The sequence below is a fragment of the Episyrphus balteatus genome, chromosome 2 (assembly GCF_945859705.1).
Source record: "Episyrphus balteatus chromosome 2, idEpiBalt1.1, whole genome shotgun sequence".
Taxonomy (NCBI): domain Eukaryota; kingdom Metazoa; phylum Arthropoda; class Insecta; order Diptera; family Syrphidae; genus Episyrphus; species Episyrphus balteatus.
Genome location: NC_079135.1, coordinates 63,449,606 through 63,470,069, shown reverse-complemented (window position 1 = coordinate 63,470,069; position 20,464 = coordinate 63,449,606). Strand labels below are relative to the sequence as shown.

Here is a 20,464-nt window from a genome sequence, read left to right as displayed (position 1 = left end):
GAGCACATTAAAATAAGGAAACACTATCGACTGATATATTTAAAACTTTATCCGCAAACTATTTTATACTCGTAAGTGTATTACTTCTAAAAATCTGTCAATTCTTTTATGTTTAGCATAGCAAACATTTTGTGCTATATTTTATATTATAAAACTTACCTTGAATAAATTCAAAGTAATGTTAACAATTGTGTCAGCAAGTTTGTGCAAATTTTCGGGAAATTTACTATGGACTATGTGACCTTTAAAAATCGACGAGTAGATAAGTCTTAGAGATTCTTCATTTGGGAAGACCAAGTTATAAACCGAAAACATTGAAATAAATCGGGGATCAACATCGTTACGTCCTCCACCTGGATATCCCATTGCTGCATAAAACGTCAGATCTTTAAACTTCTTCCAATTTAAGTCTTTTCCTCTGTCGAACATTCCACCAAATTCAAATAGTAGTTTGAGAAGTGCAATTGGCTGTTGTGTACCATATCTGAAAAAAATACGGTCGTTACATTAAAAAAAGTGATGAAGTGGAAAATAAAATTGAACTTTAAAAAAAAAATATAGGTAGGTACCGACACCTCTATAATTTCATCAAATCTCAATAAAAGCCTTCCTTTCTACAGGTCAGGGGTACGTTCAACAAAACCTATCCACCTTTTTGGGCTGGGACTACACTGAGGGAAAAACGAAACGTTAAATGTAATATGTTCAACGTTGATTTATCGTTGAAAAAACTAGCATGAAACATCTTTAATGGCGTTTTTAATTGGCAATCTGGAAGCAAAAAAAAAAAACAATCTGAAAGCGTTCAATTGGGCAAAACTGACAGTTCTGATTCTGAAAAAAAAGAGAATTTCTCTTCTGGTTTTAAAAACAGAATCAGAAGCAGAATCACTCATACATTCATAGATTTAAATGTGAGATGTCACACTTGACCAAAAAACAAAAACAAATGAAATTTAACGCGAATACACATATATGTGACACATTTCAAACTCAACCAATACATTCACACCAAACTTCAGATTCTTTGGAATAAAAAAACTGTTCAATTTGGATTCGGAATCGAAAAACAATTCCGGATTGCCAATTAAAAACGCCATAAATTAAAATTGAAACAACGTAAGAAATTTTTTTCGAACTTCGGCTTTCGTTGCATTTTATCACTTTTATTTCCAACAGTGAGATAGCACGTTGTTAAAGCATTCGCCTAAAGATTCAAGGGTTGTAGGTTCGATCCCCTGTGGCTACCAATTTTTCTTTTTTTTTAATAAATTGATTTTCAAAGTTGAAACGGCAAACCACTTTAAACTAAAGATGTTCTACTTTGATTTTAAAATGTTCGTCTTCAACGCAAAATCATTCCGAAAAATAGTTGAATAAACGTGGTTTTCGTTGATTTTAAGTTGTTTTTTTCCTCAGTGTAGATGTACACGTACGCAGGCCAAAACTGTTTTTGAATTACAAAAACAACTTTTTTGTACTTTTCTATTGGTTTTAATGAAAGTAAAATAAAATAAAGTCTGGCACGATTGTCGTGATAAAGTGTTTTGTGCATCTCATAGAACTAAAAACTCGATAAATTAAGTATTTCTGCAGTGACCACCCGGCCTTATAAGTGCTATAGGTAAGGTGACCATATATCTAGGGGCAAAACCCGGGACCGGTACAGATAAACAATTCGTTGGATTGTTTTAAAAACATTGGTTTTTCAAAACAAAGTAAATAAAATAAGTTTTCATAATTTTTCCTAATCTTGATATCAAGATTTCTTAAACTATTTTATGGGAACATTTTCGTTGAAATCATTTAAGTTCTTTACGAGGAAGTCAGAAATCAAGAAAACGGTTTTATACTAGGTACCTACTGTTATTTAATAACTTCTAAAAAAATATATTTTTTAATCAAAATAGTAAGAGCTGTTTTTCAACATTTTAATTTTATTTTAAATGATTTTGAAATTTTGTAATATTTAATTCAACATTTAATAGGTATGTTCTTAAAATTTTCAAATTTAGATGGATTCTTTCTTCTTTCATATTTAATGTTGTTCCTTATTCGAAAAAAAACTTTTTCTGGTGTAGCTTTTCAACCTGACAAACACAAGCTAGACCAAATAATTGACGAAAAGATTTAAAAAACTAATGGTTTTATTCCAAAAATTAGTAAAAAATAATTCACGAAAAGATTTAAAAAACTAATGGTTTTATTCCAAAAATTAGTAAAACTTTTATTTTCCTACCACTGTTTTCTCATTTTTCGTACAAAGTATTTAGAATTTTGAATACAAAAATCAGAGAATGTGGATATACGGGACAATTACGGGACAAATTATAAAATACGGGACACTTATACGTCCCGGGTTTCTTAAATACAAACCCGGGACAAGCTATAAAAATACGGGACTGTCCCATGTAAACCGGGACGGGTGGTCACCGTAACTATAGGGCAAACTTAGGATTCTTAAAAAAATAACCAACTTCAGTTAACAATCCGACATGACATTACGATGATAGAAAATGCTAAAAATGTGGGTCTCAGAATTCGGTCTGTCTGTGTGTCTGTCTCTATCTCGAGCAAAAGCCCAAAGTACTGATGGAATTTACTTCAAACTTGGTAGAGTTAGTTAAGGGTTTTTGGTAATTCTCTAGAGGGAAACTTGGTAGTTAAGGGTTTTTGGTAATTCCCTAGAGGGGAAGTTGAATTTTTTTTGCGACCGAAACTAACGCTATTTGTCTTATGACTACTTTAGAAATAAAAAAAAGATTTTTTGAACCATTATTAACGGTACCTCAAAAATAATTTAGTCGATTTCAAGGAAAAAATTCTGTATCAAAAGTGTTTAAGTAGCCGTTACACTAAAATGTCTAAAAATGTTAAAAACGTTAAGTTTTGTTTTTTTAATTTTCAATTTTTTTTTTAAATCAAATTTTTGAAAACGGGTTGATAATTTTTTTTTTTTTTATTTTGTTTTTGTGTGCAGAATAATAATTTCTTCAGAATAGCTATAATACCAAATTTGTTTTTGAAAATTGTTTGAAATTTTTTATTAAAAAAAACTAATTAACAAAAACGGTTCCTTTAACTTTCGAAAACAAAAAAAATTACAAAAATTGTTTGTTATACAAGAAAATAAATGGCATACTCAGTTTGAAGATTAAAAGTTTTAAAAAGAATTTTTAATCTTTTTACTTATAAAATTTATGGAAAAATTAATTTTCAAATTTTTGTTTTATGAATTCTATAAGAAACTTTAACATTTTAAGCAATTTGACCATAATAGCAAGTACGTGCGCCTAGTCGTGCATTTTATTTATTTAAAATTCATATTTCATTGTAGAAACAAACATTTTAAACAATCTTCAGAGCCATTTTTGAGAAAAGTATTTTTTTCTATATGTGGCCTGTACCATTATGTGGCTATGTGAAGCTGGCACACCCAGTTGCAAATTTTTTTTTTTCAAACCTTTCTGGTTCGATTACCTAAGGTTAGCCCAGGATAGCCCAAGATTTTTTTTCGTTAGCCTACATTAGTTCTAAAATTATAATTTTTTTGTATTCAGTTAAAAAATTTTTGGTTTTGCACTGTGGTTCGTTTGCCCAACGTTAGCCCAGGATAGCCCAACTTTTTTTCATAACAGAAACCGAAAAAATTGTGATTTTTTTTCCTGTGAAAAATCATTAATTTAAAACCGTTGTTTGTTTGCCAAAAGTAAGCCCAGGATAGCCAAACTTTTATTTTTGCTATCCTACGCTTATAGCGTTTTCGTTTGGGAATTCTTAGAAGCGTCCGGGACTGTCCGATCCGGAATGCCAACGATCAGAGTTGGATACTTTTTTTTGATTCTGAAGTTTGGGTTTCTTTGTATTTGTGAAACATCAAATGCGAACGTCTGATGAAAGTTTTGTTTTGTTTATTTTTGAAGTTATACTTCTTATGGGACGGTGGGTATGAAAATTTGTTTTTTGACAAGAATGTCAAAGGGATTATGACGCGATCGCCATCTCCAAGACAATTGGGCAGCAGGGTTGTCATTTCACCTTTACAGTTGTTAGTACTTTAGTATAATAACAAATGCAGTACGACGCAGTACGGTAAAAAAAATAAACACACAGCACGTGGCAAATTGCATGTCTCATATAGCAAGTTGCATGTGGCATGTGGCAATTACCATGTGGCATGAATGATGGTGCATGTGGAAAGTAGCACGAGGCATGTGGCATTCAGTATGTGGCATGTGGCAAAATGCATGTGGCAAGTTGCCACAAAAAAAACAAAAACGTTGCTGATGTTGGGAGAGTTGCTGGATTCATTATTGATAATGATGTTTCAAGATTTATTGTTGATTAATTTTTGTTTCGTACCAAGTATGTAAAGTAAATCATTTCATATTTTATTTTTATGTTTTTAGTCAAAAATCTTAAATATCATTTATAAATGAATTTATTTTCTAATTTATTGCTAAGTAGATTGAAGCTTAACTTGAAAATTAGTTTTTTGTTTTAATTTTAAAATATTTGTATTCTTAAATTTTAATGCTCAATTTTATTTGGTTTAAATAGTTTCTTCAGATAGATTGTCGGTGTGTTTTAATAAACATGTTTAATACTTGTCCAGATAACATAAGATCTATGTGCAATGTTCTGTGTAACGCTTCCAATGGTCTAAACGTATGTCACCTCAATGTGGGAAGCATTCGCTCTAAATACACCGTTCTTCTTCAAATGCTTAATAGTTCTAAACTAGATATAATAATGATATCTGAATCATGGTTGAGTGAAGGTATTACATCTCAACTAGTTTGTTTTAATGGTTTTAAAATTTTTAGAAACGATCGCTGTAGTCGAGGGGGAGGAGTGTGCATTTATGTAAGAGAGCATATACCTACGAAAGTAATTTATAGTTCAACGAAATTGTTAGAGTTTTTATGTGTAGAGATTAATAATGGTGTTGAGAAATGCCTTTTAGTGGTGGTGTACTGCCCACCTTGTTTGTTTAAAGAAGAAAACTTAAATGAAATTGAAGAGACACTTTTTCGTTTGAATTCTAAGTACTCAGATGTGCTCATTGCTGGTGACTTTAATGTTAATTTATTAGTAAATAATAAAACCACGCGTCTCTTTAAATATTTTTGTGAAAAACTAAGTTTGTCTGTAGTTAATACTAGTTGGCCAACATGTTTTCAATCTATTGATAATCCTTCGCTTATAGATATGTTTCTTACTACCTCACAAGAAAAAATTTTATGCAATGAACAAATTAAACTAACCTCTGAATTTATTCATGATTTAATTTTTTGCTCATTTCAGTTCAATGTAAGAAACTTATGTTACTCGAATACTTTCAGTTATAGATCCTATCGTTTATTTAACTATTCTGATATGCAACATAGTATTAGCAATAACTACTGGGATAATATTCTTTATACTATTGACGTTAACAGAAAAGTGTTAATTTTTAACGACCTACTGGAAAGATTATTTAATGCTTACGTGCCTTTAGTTACAAAACGGGTAAAAAATCGAAAGGGATGTCCTTGGTACAGACAAGACATTGAATTACAAATTAAAGAGAGAGAACGCTTTTTCAAAAGGTACAAAAGAAACCCAACGGATTTTAACAGAAATCAATATATATTTTCTCGTAATAAAGTCACTGCTCTTATACGTTCATGTAAAAAAACATATTTTATGAATAAACTTAATGTTTCTCTGAGTTCTAAGGATCTTTGGAAAAATTTGAAAGATGTTGGTGTTTGTTCATCTAAGTCGATTTCGAAATGCCCATTAGACCCACAAGAAATGAAATCATTTTTTGCACCGACTCAGCTTAATTCAAGTCTAACATTAGTTATTCCTGAAATTGACAATGAATTATTTTCATTTAATTGTGTGGAAGATATCGAAGTTGTTTCTGCTCTAAAATCAGTTAAATCAAATGCTTCTGGTACAGATAATATCTCACCGAAATTTATACGTTTGATTTTACCAATTGTTATTAAACCTTTGAAGCACATTTTGAATACATGCATCTCAAGTTCTCAATTCCCAGAAGCCTGGAAAAGTGGAATTATTGTACCCATACCCAAAAAAGCTAATTCCTCAGAGCCTTCGGACTATAGACCAATTAACTTGTTACCTTTTTTTGGTAAAATATTTGAACGGTTATTGTTTAATCAAATGCTAGACTTCATTCAATTCAATCAAAAGTTATCTAAATGGCAGTCTGGTTTTCGTAACAAGCATAGTTGTGAGTCTGCTGTTCTGAAAGTAACATCTGATTTTCGAGCTGCTCTTGACAAGGATCTTTTGGGTGTTATGGTGCTTTTGGATTTTTCGAAAGCCTTTGACTGTGTCGACCATCAAATTCTAATTTCTAAATTAAGCAACAAGTTCAATTTTTCAAAAACAGCCTTAAAACTATTAAGCAATTATCTCTGTAATAGACTGCAGATGGTAACCACAGATCAAGGTAATTCTAGTACATTTATTGTTAACCAGGGTGTGCCTCAAGGGTCAGTTTTAGGACCACTCCTTTTCTCAATATTTATCAACGATCTACCAGATATTGTTTATAGTTGTCATATTCACATGTATGCAGATGATGTTTTGCTCTATAATTTTAGTGAATTGGGTTTGATGGATGACTGCATTGTCCGGGTTAACGAAGATCTTATAAATATTCAAAAGTGGTCTTTTGAAAATAAGTTACTACTTAATCCATCAAAAACTCTTTCTATGATTTGTTCGAGGACTGAAGTTACTCTCGATGATTTTCCCAAAATTGTTTTAAATTCACAAGTTGTTAACTATGTTCCAAAAGTAAAATATTTGGGTTTCCAAATTAACAACAAACTAACCTGCTGTGACGCTGTTTCTGATACTATTAGACGAGTTTACTGTAGCCTCCGTTCTCTACGATGTTCTTCGAACATCTTGGATCCTGTTTTAAGAAAACATCTTGTGAAGAGTCTCGTTATGCCCTCTCTTACCTTTAATTGTAATGTATATCCCTCTCTTGACTATGAGTGTAAACGAAAACTTCATGTCGCGTTTAATGATTGTCTACGTTTCATATACAACATTCCAAGGCATGAAAGTGTGTCTAATTTACATCCATCGCTGTTAGGACTAGATTTTGATAAATATTTAATGTTCCGTAATGTTATTTTTTTAAACAACATAATTCATAACAGAAGTCCTGCGTATTTAGGTGAAATGCTTCAATTCGCGCATTCTCAAAGAGGACTAAGATTAATTTTACCGCGCTTTACGCACACCATTGCCGAAAGATCTTTTTTTGTAACAGTTATAAGATTGTGGAATGGCTTATCATTCGAATTACAAAGAACCACCTCTCCAACCATTTTCAAGAAGAAACTATTTGAACTTTTATCGTCTATTGTTTAAAATTGTACTCAATTTAATGTATCTAGGTATATTTATTTATTTTAATTTTTCTCTGTTTGCCCAGATTGTTTATAAAATTTTTGTAATACTTTTCCTTATTATTTTATTTACTTTTGTAATTATTATCAGTTTCATTAGTTATTACTTATTATGTATTGTAATATATACAACTTGGTTACGAATTTTTGATGCTAAAAAAAGATTGAATCTTGCTGTATCTAGTAATTTTTATAATAATACAAATACAAATAAATACAAATACAAATATAAATATAAATATAAATATAAATAAATACTCATAAAAGGAAAAAAAAAACAACATAAACTAAAACTAAACTTGTATTGATATAAAGGCTATCAATCGTAGATAAAATTATTTTTTTTTTCTCAAAAATTTAGCCCCGGAAATTGGTATGAAGATTCTTAATTTCCAATTATAAAGATTTTTTCATGCATAACTATATTCAGGGACGTCAGATTGTCTTGGGTTAAGGCACAGAGATAGCATCAAAAAATTTCCTAAGAATACCATAAGCTGAGATTGTTAAAAAAATACGCTCTTTGATTATTTTAATAATAATATAAAACAAAAATAATAAAAAATATCAAATGAAATTCATTTAATTACTGAGTGAGAAGTATAACTTCAGTCGCGTGTACTGGTGTACACACACTATTTTTTTTTTATTATCATTAAGTTATCTATTTTTGTTTTGTTTTCTTCACATTATTTTAATATAGTTTAAAGTTTGTACATAGTTAAAAATCTTAAAATTGAGAAATGAACAACAAAGAATGACATTTCATTACTTTGACGTCTTAAGTGTGAACATGTGTGCGTGATTCTGGTTTTGATTCTGCCTCAAAATTCGGAATCGATTTTCTCTTCTTTTCAGAATTAGAACTGTCATTGAGTGCCAAACGATCAGTTTCAGAATCGTTCGGGAGAATTCCGGACAGTCCCGGACGACCAAACGAAAACGCTATTAGTTTAAAAATTATAGAAGCATTAGTTTTTATTCACCACACCAAAAAAAAAGTACGTATACACCACAGTGACCTTCTTTAATTTATAATTAAGAATAAAAGTGATGTTTTTTGTTGGAATTAGCTTGGTTAATTGAGAAAAAATGAAAAAAGTATAATTTTTACACTGAAAAAAAAACAAATTTTGATTTTTAGTAGGTTGGTATTTTGAAAAAAGTTTTTTTTTATAACTTTTGAACTAGGGGTGGGCTAATGAAAAAAAGTGATGTAATTTCTTGGAATTAGCTTGGTTAATTGAGAAAAAATGGAAAAGCCTAACGGTTTTAAACTAACGATTTTTTCACAGGAAAAAAAATCACAATTTTGTCGGTATCTGATATGAAAAAAAAAAGTTTTTTGTTGTATCTTTTGAAAAAATAGTGCAATCAAGGAAAAAAAGTTGGGATATCCTAGGCTAACGTTGGGCAAACGAACCACAGTGCAAAACCAACAATTTTTAGATTGAAAAAAAAAAATTATTTTTTGTGATTTTTGAGGTGAAACAAAATAATTCCGCTATAATTTTAGAACTAAGGGTGGGCTAACGAAAAAAAATCTTGGGCTATCCTGGGCTAACCTTGGGCAATCGAACCAGACAGGTTTGAAAAAAAAAAAATTGCATCTGGGGGTGCCAGCTTCACATAACCCCATTATGTTTGTTCTTAAATATAATTTTTATTTAAAAACAGTAAAAGTGTTTTAAAAAATGTTAAGAATTACACTAACGAACGACTTACTCATCAACTTGCGGCATATTCATATCATCTATAAAACATGAAACTTGTTTTCCAATTGGTGGACCAAAGGTGTCTTTTGTCCGTTTTTCCACTGCTGCTTCGATTGTTCTTTGCACATCAAGAGAAGTAGTACGCGAAGAAAAGTTAGCGTTTAAAATGATCTATAATTTTTAAAATTTACAATAGGTATTTATTTGATTTAAAAAATATTTACGTATGAGCTAGTATCCAACTCTCTCAAGTACTTTATTATAATTGCAGTTTTAGAGGAACCCGCGTCACCTATTAGAAGCACAGGACGCTTTTTCTTTACAAAAAAAAAAAATAGTATTTATACATAATGTTTTATTATAAGCGTAATACTCAGTAACTACTCACTTTTTACTTTATTCGCAAAACAAAAACAAACGACACAAGTATGTATTTGTTTTGTTTTTATTTTCCGAATAAAATAAAAAAAGAGTAGGTAATACACTATAATAAGGTGAAAAAGGGGTAAATCTCGGAATAAATGTTAATAGAAAATTTTTTTGCTCAATATCTTCGTTTTGGCATTCTTTAACATACCTCAAAAGTCTAAAAAAATCTAATGTCCGCGAGTCGCGATTTTCAAGGTCAAAGCGCGAAAGGAGATTTTCAAAATTAGCAATAATAGACAATGGTATTATATACACATATGATACATGTCTTCGAGGTATTTTTTAATGCTGATGCCAAAAAATCTAAAATCAACGTATCTGAAAAAAGTTATACCAGTTTTTCATCTGTCAACCCATATTATTATAACAGTTGCAAACTAACTACCGGAAAACCCTTAAAAGTTGTGGTAGAGGAACCAAATTTTGCATTAAGGTTTTCATATCCTTTATTATTAGGAATCAAAAACATGCAATGAAATAAACATTCATATCTATGACAAATTGGTATTTTTTGAAAAAAGGGGAAATTTTGGGATATGCACTAAAAAACATCCTGGTACAATCTTGGAATTAGTGCTAATAGGCTATTTTTTTTTGTTTCTATCTTTGTTTGGATATTCTATATCTTATGTCAAAAATCTAAAAAGATCTCATGTCCGCAAGAATGCCAAAACGAAGATATTGAGCAAAAAAAATTTCTATTAACATTCATTCCGAGGTGAAACCCTTATTTGACTGGATTAAGGTATGTATCTACTAATTGTAGAAAAAACAGGGCTATAAACGACAAACGTACAGTGCTCATCAGATTTAAAATATTATTAGTCCTCAATGTATCTATAGTAGGGACTAGAATTTCACTAAATTTTATATTGGGATTATGTTCATAAAGTGGCACAACCCATTCCCATGCAGTCCATACATTTAATTTGCAGTCAAAATAATAATCATATAAAGTTGGCTTTGTGATAGGAAGTTGCCCCTCTGACGCTGGTTTTGTTTGCGAATCCTCAATTAAAATTAGGCCGGAACTTCTTTTAATAAATTCATCGAAACGCTCCCGATCGAACTCAGCAAGACATGCACCCAGTGATCCATATATGCACTATAATGATAAAATATTAAAACTTAATTTCGTCAAAAAATAGCTTAATTTTATACCTCTATAAAACCGCATTCCAATGTTCCAGGGTTGTAATTCACAAATGGTTCATCCGCATCCGGGTTAATCGGGGGTGGTGCGAAAATTGCATCGTATAAATTACAAAATTGAACAATCATGTTTAGGTCCGTTTGAGGTATGACTGTTTTTAAAGGCTTCCCCTGTTGGGTTCCATCAAGTCCTTCGAATATAAAAGAAATAGCTGGAACAATAATTTGATCAAACTTATCCTATCACAAGAAAACGTTAAATTAATATTTTTTTTTTTAAATGTGGTTTTAACTTTTACATGCAAAAAGCTTTGCTCCAATTCTGGACGAGAAAGTACCCATCTCTGCCAGTAAGGAGTATATCGTAGGTTTTTCGGATCAACGTAAACCATTCCTGCACGAGACACTGTTGCTGGGGAGGCATACGACAAATTTCCGACCTTTAATAATATTTGAAGATATCATTTCTGCCAACAGAATGCATACAATCTAACCTCAAATAATAGACCACAATGATTTTCTAAGCGGATGCGCTCTCCATTTGCCAAGGTAAGGAGTTTGTTGTCATCCATGACAGAATTCATGTTCTCAATCCAAAGTGCATCGACGTCTCCATCAAAACAAACATATCGCCTTTCCTTCAGGGGAAAATAGTCAAAAGATGTATGTTTTTAGAATTAGATATTATAGATCCACACAAGAAAAACAATGTTATTAATTGGCTTTTGTCATAAAAAAAATACTATTTTCTCATCATTTTATCTTTTACAAATTAAAATTTTACTAAATTTCAAGGTAATAGTTCTTGTTTTTTTTTATCGGGGGCCTACTTCAAGGATCTTAAAAAATCATCATGCCCTAGCCATAGTACAAATTGTATAATTATGAACTTTCAGCATAGCTGTCATTTATTTTATAAATTTTAACACTATTTTTGGAAAAAAAATTTACATATAATTAAAAAAAGAATACAGGGAAAATTTTTGATCCATAGGTTACCGTATTTTCAATTAACGATGCTTGAAAAAAAAATATGATCAAAATCGGATCTGTTTGCGAATGCGATCAAAACAACTTAACTAAAAGGTTGATCGATTGCACATGCACATGCACATCATGGCGGAATTGTAAACTTGGCAAAGTTGAATTTTATATTTTATTTAAATTTTATTTTAAAACTCTTTAAACCAATATATTTTTTTTAACTTACTTCTTTAGTAGTTGGTTTATTCATGTCTCGAAAAATATTTGAAAACAAACCATCAATCCAGTCTCTTGTATTCATATCAAGGTATCCATATAACTGAATGACAGAAAATGCCTGAAAAATTATTTCATGAGAAGATTTTATTTTATTTTGAATATTTTAAATATTTAGGTAGGTAATACTACACAAAAAGGTAACATGTAAATTATGCATTTGAAAATCGAATTACATATTTTTTCGTCTTACTTCTTTTATATTCTTACCTTTGGATTGAGTGTTATGCACTTAGTAGGCAAACCGAGATGGCATTGAGCTTTAATCAATGTGTTAATTACAACAGTCTTCCCACCACTTGTTGGCCCAACTATCATTGTTGAATGTCTTGTCATCATTGTTTCATACATTTGGACTACTTTATCTTCCTACAAATAATAAATTATTTAGGTTTACCGAAAATGAAAATGAACACTTTTTATATTAATTGAATTAGGCATCTGTGATGTTCGAAAAATATAATGGTACCTAAAAACCTTTTTTATTTTGTGATGTTAAAGATAATAATGAAATTTACTTTGGTATATGTATTTGCTACTAAATATTGCCTAAATAAACTACATAACCGGACTTTTTATTGGGAAAGTCTTATAAGTTTGGAATTTAATTTTCGATTGAAAAAGGTGCTAAATTTTTCAGTCACATTTGTTGTTGACCGAACAGAAATCGTCAATAAAACTCGAAGGACTATTCATATTTTGAAAATTTTCTTTTCGGTTTTTGTTTAAAACAAATAAGAGCATTTTTAAAACTAAATTAAAATTTTTAAAAAAATTAGTTAAAACTTTTTTTTCAAAATTTTGATTTTGAAAATTAATTTTTCAAAAACTATAAGATGGCTTAGTTTAAAATTTTTGTAAACGATGAGGTTTTTAGCTTTACAAAAGGTATAGCACGTTATTGTAAGTATAACCGTTGAATAATTTGTTTCCCAAATTAATTCAATTTTTTTAAACTGCCCCTCCCCGCTAAACGAGAGGGAATAGACCCTCCTCCCATACGATTTTTTTCTTGTCTCAACCCAACCTACACGCTCTAGCTTTTTGGCGCATTACTCCTGAATCACCCTATATATTCACTTTTAACTATCAAGACACTCTTTACATAAAAAAAATAAAAACACTTAAATTATACCGTTACTGTTTGTTTATTGGACTAACCTGATCAGGAAGTATAATATACCCATCAGTCGTGAGAACGTGTCGAATCGCAGCATTAAATTCTGGATAACCTACACGAGGACAATCGATACCAGGAAACAAATCCTACACACAAAATAAAAATAAAATAAACATAAGTACACAATGTGTTCAAGAGAAAATACCTTAATTAGACCCAAAAACAAAGAAACATCATCGAAGACAAATTTTGGGAAATTCATGTCACGTAATACACGCATTAGGACGACTGATTCTGGAAGCTCATTAGACTGTCTTTGCATTACACCTGCCATTCTTAGAACTGAGTTCAAGGAACGCAATCCCCAATCGTAATGGCATTGTTTTGAAAGCTGTTCCTGTGCAAGCTTATACAGAACGGTCATTTTCTTAGCCAAAACCTGAAAAAGCAAACATACTTTTTTTAAAATTGTATCTCACTGGAATAAGTAAAAAAAAATACCTTCGATGTCAAGAACCCATCAGAGAATAAAGAAATTAAACATATCAATTCAAGATCAGGCTTAATACAAGTCACCGGTCGAAACAGAGCCTTTACGGATTCTGGAAGTTCCGTTCGTCCTGCATATCCAGGATTCATTGTAACAAAAACACCAACTTTTGGATCAAGCGAAATTTCAACACCTTCAAACTTTTATGGGAAATAGGAAAATTGGAATAAGATTTTAATATGCTAATTTTAATACTATTCAATACTAATTAATGTACCATGAACAATTTAAGTTTTTTTTGAAGACCACTTCGAATTGTTTGGATCTGCGTTGAGATAACACTAAGTACCGAGATTTCGATGCGATTAAATTCATCAAAACATCCCCAAGCTCCACTTTGGCAGAGACCTGCCAAAATGCTTCCAACAGCTCGGAAGTCCATACCTTCACCACAGTTTGTGACAATGCAAAGCAAGGCCATTGCCTTGGCCAGATCTTTGCACGTTTCTGTCTTCCCTGTACCAGCTGGGCCAGCTGGAGCAGCACCAATATTCATGACGAGAGCTTGTGTAATTGTCAAGTAGATTCTATCTGTCAGTGGTGTAATGACCAAACGGCCATTCAGACCCATGTATTCGTACCCGTAATTAAAGCGGCCGGTACATTGAACGACACATAGATCATCAATCTGTTTAATCCAATAGAAGCGTAATTGACTCTCCCATCCAAATTCTTGAGCATCTAAAATGTTATCACGGACAAATGTCTCTATAATATCTTTCGCATGAACATCAATTGTTGTAATGGTTTTGAATTTCAAACGATCGTTTCGAGAGAGTTCTGATCTAACTTTGATGACCAATTGTTTGATTTGTTCATTTTGCGCTCTAAGAAAGTCCTTCATCGCTCTGTTATTTCCTTTTTGCAAAGAGGCAAAAGTTTGTTCTACTTCAGTTGTCCACCAGAGCTGACTGCCAGCTAAGGTTACCATTCCTTGATACATCATTATCCAATCAATTCTAAAAAATGATATAATTGGTCAATTTAATTAGTTTCATTAGTTATACGAATGAGGACTATTTAAGTGGAGAAATGGATCTACTTAAGTTGTGGCACGATCGGCGTAAAACTCATCCCCATTATATGTAACTGTTGTAAAATTATTATGCACTCAAATTACATCTGTACTTTGCGAGCATATATCTTCAGCTACTGGGTAAATAAATTAATGACGGACATTAATAATATAGAAGAAGAAGATTGGTTTTATAATACAAATTCTATATACTACTGAAATCAGTAAAGTAGAAGAATAAGCACTATAATTAATTGGACTTGTTAAATTATTGATTTAATATAGCTTTGTATGGCCTTTAGTCCAAACGCTAAATTTTTGATTCTACTAAAGGCCATAAAAAGCTATATTAAATCAATAATTTAACAATTTAATTCTTAAGTAAAATCAATTTAATGAAATAAAATTCCACTAGTTCAGAGAAGTTCAGTAGCGTTGAACTCAACTGAACGATCACTCAAATGAACTAAAGTGGCCAAATCTACCGCTCAGATAAAATTCCCTTCCTTCTTTAAACGGAATTTTGAAGATACACGGAGAAAAAATACTACTTAAAAGTAAGCGGATTCCACCTTAAATTAAGTGAACGTCTGAATAGTTTTTTGCTAAGATGACTTCCGTCGTTAATTAAGCGGACGAATCATCTTATTTTTTGAATGCGCATAATTAAATGAAATCTACCTATCTTATTGTTTTAAGATGGGAATCTTCTTATTTTTAGGTGCCCTTTTCTTCTCCGTATAGAGTCTGCAAGAATTTCAAATCTTATACATCCAAATCAAAAGACCCATTCAAGATGACACTTATTTCAGTGGGTCCTTAGTCAGTCAAGTGCATTTTGTCCAAAAATAAGCTAATAGCGTTAGTTAAAAAACATTATAAGCTTAAAGCAAATGATCTTAGGATACATATGCTGCATCTCATGAGACTTAAACCAAAATCCTGGAAAAGTTTGTCTGAAAAAAAAACACTCTAGTTTTAAATTAAGAATCGCCGTGGTCAGTTCCGGGATGGTTTTTTGGAATATAAAATCACGGACGTCGGCTGGTTCGCCGAGTTTCGAAAGAATTTGTTTTCTCGAGTATCTAATAATGGAACCCCGCCGCGCCGAAGCCATCACCGACCGCAGAAGGACCACCACAGGCGTGCCGTGCCTGTCGCACGGCTTGAGAATCGAAACACCGCTAAACCACAGCCGGAACATGATCAAAAATATCTTATTAGCCGAATCACCGCTGAAGTACAGCTGTGGTCAAATTTTTAACAATCGACTGTAGTTGAGCTGCGCTCCGGCGTAAAAAATATGTAAATTTTTTAAGAACTCGATTTTCATTTTTTACTCTGGCTGGTTACCACTATAATCTATAATATAATTTTAGGTAATGGAATAATTATTTAGGAGACAAAAACCTTGTTAGTTCAGCTTTTCTTCCATAATCATTGATTGCTTTTTTCGTTATGTACCAGTTGGTGTGTCTCATTTCTTTCAGTACATCATTCATCCAGATTTCAACTCTACCTTGTGCAATAACTTGTCAGAGAATAAAACAAAAACAGTTGGTATACACATTACACAATATAACTGATCAATTTCCTTGCAAATAAACTTACCAATATTTCGAAATTCCATAGTTTCTCCTTCACTTGAAACCATTCCCAAAACTATGTTCAGACCCATGGAATTTTTTGAAAAACTCAATGATTTAATGTTATCATACATCTATTTCAAACATAAAAAATATGTAATTTAATTAAAAACTTTGAACATTTAAGTATAGGAGTTCACTTAAGTGAATGCAGACCGAACTGACCTTTATTATATGATCTTGTACTATTGTCGGTTCACTACTACCAAGTATGGACAGCAGTTCATCGGTAGATATAAAGTAAAATCGTGGGAATATTCGACGCTTCGATTCTAAATATTCGTTAAGGGATTTTTGGCAATCTTCTAAGCCAGAATTCAAAGATTGTAGTTCAGACAAACGGCCAGCAATCGTGCAGATCTGAATAACTATGGGATTCTTAGCGCATTCCACCATGATCTGAAATTTAAAATAATTTGCTTTAAGACCCATTTCACACCAGAGGGCCTATTATGGTTCTGTGAAAAAGTGAATCGAATAAATTATTTTCCCAATTCGCTCGCAAACATTGCTTTCATTTTTTCGATTCATTTGGTCTAAAAAAGCGAGTCTCGTTCAGTGAATTAAAAAATTACAGAGTCATACTGATGTCGGTACATTTTGGTTCGCTTTGACATTATATTTGCACATTATAACCAATTATGGGCTACGAGCTACCAACAGGCACCACAGAAAATGCATAAATACAAGCTAACATTGGAAATACACTTGCACTATGCAAAATCGCGAAAGATATTGGAAAATTTGCCAAATTTGGATGATAATATTTTTAAAATATTGTAAACTAATGATTGAATAAAAAAATAAGACAGGTGAGACCCAAATTGATTTTAATATTAATAAAACTAGTCTGAAAAAAATACTAAAAACCAGTGTACCACACTCATAAACTTTTTTTTTGTATTTATGTATGTTTAATGTTTACTGATTCTTTTCTCATTTAATGTCTTTATACCTAATTTTATGTACATATGTATATTGAATTATTTTTTTCTCAACACTCTTGACATTTTTGTTTTAAAATTTTGACACTTTCTGAAAATTAAACATGAAATATTAAATTTATTTTTTTTGTTAATTTTAATTTTTTTTTATTTTGCATAGATATAATAAATGCTTGTACTAAGCAGTCCCAATCTTTGACCTTCCTTTGATATTCGTATCACCATTCTCTTTACTTATTTAGTTCTTTTTAATTTGTTTTTACGTTCAAAAAACACTAAAAAGTGCCGATACGATAATCATCCGCAAATGACTTCGTACTCGGTGAAAATGGACCCCAGCGCGTGCGGTGTCTGGGGGGAAAGAGGCGTGGGAATTATAAAAAAAAATCAAGAGCAGAGAAAAAAATAATTTAAAAACTAGCTGCAATTCCCTTCACTTTGCCGCTAAAATCGGTCAAACACGTGGTGTTAGTGCGATGGTAATGTGTTGGTTTGTTCCATTATGGAAGTTATAAAAGGTGCACAACATTAAAAATGCCTCAAATTGCAAAAAAAAACAACATTTTAAGTTCCACTAAGATAACAAACAAGTTAACTATTTTATAGTTGCATTCGAACTGAAAAAAAGTGAGGAAAAGAGTGGTTTTTTAAAGGAAAAAATACCAACTCAGATGGACCATGTTAATATTAGTCCTATTTCATTGGTTTATGGAAGAATAACTTCTATCGCATCGCCACCAAAGGGCACTAAAATGTGTTATAGTAAGTAATACACTTTGTTTTTATGATGTGCAATAGCAAAATTGAAGCTTCACGCTTCGAAAAAAGATGCAAACTTTTACAAAGAAATATTGGTAGAAGCTCTTGGAAAGTTTAGGAACGTGGGAGAACAACCGTCTTATTGATTGCACAAGGATAGTTCCAGGAAAAACAACGCAATAGAAACAAAACAAATGCATTCCGGGTGAAAACGAAAGTTTATTTCACTTATTCAATCCTTAAATAATAGAAAATGTCATTTTGTTAATTTGTAAGAAGTTACCAAACACTTTTATCCCTTTCTCCAATTAGGTAAACGATTGTGTACAGTACAAGTGCATTTTTAATGTTAAATTCTATTTATGCATTTTCTGTGGTGCCTAATGGTAGCTCGTAGCCCATAATAATGTGTTATAATGTGCAAATAATGTCAAAGTTTAATATTGCTTTACTAAAATTAGTGTTGTCAATGATTTTTCATCACTTTTATTTAATATAAGAGCTTGTTTCTATTCAAGTGACGCAAAAAAAACACTGTTTTTTGTGAAGTAATGCGAAAAAACGCAACTAGACTACGGTTTCTGTTTTAGGTTTTTGTTTTTAAAACATTGTTTATTTAAAGTTCCTCTTTGCAAATGCAAAACCAAAAATCTACTAAGTTACCTCACCAAAGCGCCAATCGCTATTTTCTAAAGAAAAATTGTTGTTTCTATTTCTATTCAAGTGACGCGCAGTGTATCATCATTTTTGAAAGTATGTAGGTTAATTTTGACTTGGGTTGTATAAGCCCCCAAAGCCCCTCCCAGTGTCCGGACAACTTAAATATTGTGTAATCATCTGAGCTACATAATGTACAAGATTCATTTCAATACGATAATTAAAAGTATGCTAAAATGTATTTGGGTTGTTTCGACCCCAAATGCCCCTCTCCAGGGTCCGGACCACCAAAACATTATGTTGTCATGCGAACTACATATATGTGCAAAGTTTCAGTTCGATACGATAAGTTCAATACCATAAAGGGAAGTGGGTCAAAACTTAGTTTCAAGATTTTATTACATTTTTAGTTACAAGTGAAACGTATTTAAAAAAAACTGCGTTGTTTTAAAGCAAATATTACTTTTTTGCCCAACTAAGTACTAAAAAAATTTACATGACTCTAATTCAATGAACCGTAGTGTAAAAAAAATGCACTACGATGTTTCGGCAAGTTACCTTAAAAGTTGGTGAGTTCAATTCTCTTTTCAAAATGGTATAACATTGTTTAGAATATTCCATAAATAACCGAGATAAAATTTATTTTCTTAAGAAATCCGACATTTTTATTTAAAGTCCATATTATTTAAGTTTTGTACCCTTTTAGATCAGAACCTTTCAGAATACAAAAACTCAAAGTTTGAAAATTGTAAAGACTAAAGCCTAGTACGCAGCTGAAGCGAAACGAAATTTTTCATACAAAATTTGGTAATGAAATCTTGATCGAAACTAAATTTGTTTTGTTTTTGCTTAAAAACTTATTTTCTGATGTTTTTTTTTGAATTTTTTAATTTGTTCTTTTGTTTTTTTTTTAATTTTCTATAATACCCGATGGTATTTTTTCTTTAACATGTTCGCTGTTGACTTTGGAGACTTCAAAATTTTTCGTTTCGCTTCAGCTGCGTACTAGGCCTTACTAATGTTTTTAACACCATTAAACCTTTTATTTTGCAGCTTAGGAAAACTTTTAAGCCACTACCAAAATGTATCCATTTAATATTCAACATGTGTGGATGTCAAAAATTTGCCTTTGGACAAACAGCCTAAAAGACAAGATCATCAATTTTTGGTTATTTCTAAATATTTTTTTTTCAAACCATTCATTAGTGAGAGAAAAATCCATTTGTCATTTAACTGCTGTTTAAACCATTGATTGTAAATATGGTATGCAGTATTTTTTTTTATATAATATTTTACTATACAGTTTTTGTATAAGGCTTAGGAAGGCTTCTAAAAATTTTTTTTCCTCGCATACGCTCGCATGTAAAAAAAATTTTGCTCGGTCTGAGCTAGCTTCTCCCGAAGTGAAATCCTAGCTACGGCTATGGTTTTAACCACTACATAACTAACAAGCTCAATTTAAAAAAGAAAACAAGGATAAAAAGAAGATAACAACTCAAAACAGTACAAAATTTATTTTTTGAATATCTTCTTAACGTAGGGTGGACAAACAATATCCGTTTAAATTACAAAAAAATTATGATTTGCATGATAGTTGTTACAAAAATTCAGTTTATTAATATCTCCTTATTATATCCAAAAAGAATTTCAATCTAGGGAATCACTCAAACCCTCAAGTACCAAGATTGAAGCAAATCACTTAAGTAGTTTGGATTATAGTTATATCTTGAGATAGGGACAGAATTGCAAGACCTACTTTTTTAGATTTTTTT

At 31.3% G+C, this 20,464-nt stretch overlaps 2 protein-coding genes across 4 annotated transcripts in view; one reads left to right on the top strand and one right to left on the bottom strand.

The window, feature by feature from the left end:
• The window catches only part of LOC129912522 (transcription initiation factor TFIID subunit 8), a 488,289-nt gene that overhangs the window by 297,494 nt on the left and 170,331 nt on the right, over positions 1-20,464 (top strand). The window lies entirely within an intron of this gene.
• Positions 1-20,464, bottom strand: part of LOC129912515 (dynein axonemal heavy chain 10) — a 134,100-nt gene that overhangs the window by 53,604 nt on the left and 60,032 nt on the right. For all 3 annotated transcript variants that reach the window (XM_055990798.1, XM_055990796.1, XM_055990797.1), the window contains exons 33-48: positions 16,498-16,731; positions 16,298-16,406; positions 16,097-16,217; positions 13,889-14,630; positions 13,623-13,811; positions 13,327-13,560; positions 13,163-13,267; positions 12,212-12,370; positions 11,952-12,062; positions 11,236-11,379; positions 11,041-11,181; positions 10,751-10,981; positions 10,386-10,694; positions 9,385-9,477; positions 9,171-9,331; positions 160-484 (exon numbers count right to left, since the gene is read on the bottom strand). In XM_055990798.1, the coding sequence (XP_055846773.1) occupies positions 160-484; positions 9,171-9,331; positions 9,385-9,477; positions 10,386-10,694; positions 10,751-10,981; positions 11,041-11,181; positions 11,236-11,379; positions 11,952-12,062; positions 12,212-12,370; positions 13,163-13,267; positions 13,327-13,560; positions 13,623-13,811; positions 13,889-14,630; positions 16,097-16,217; positions 16,298-16,406; positions 16,498-16,731 (3,408 nt within the window). The remainder of the gene's footprint in view (positions 1-159; positions 485-9,170; positions 9,332-9,384; positions 9,478-10,385; positions 10,695-10,750; positions 10,982-11,040; positions 11,182-11,235; positions 11,380-11,951; positions 12,063-12,211; positions 12,371-13,162; positions 13,268-13,326; positions 13,561-13,622; positions 13,812-13,888; positions 14,631-16,096; positions 16,218-16,297; positions 16,407-16,497; positions 16,732-20,464) is intronic.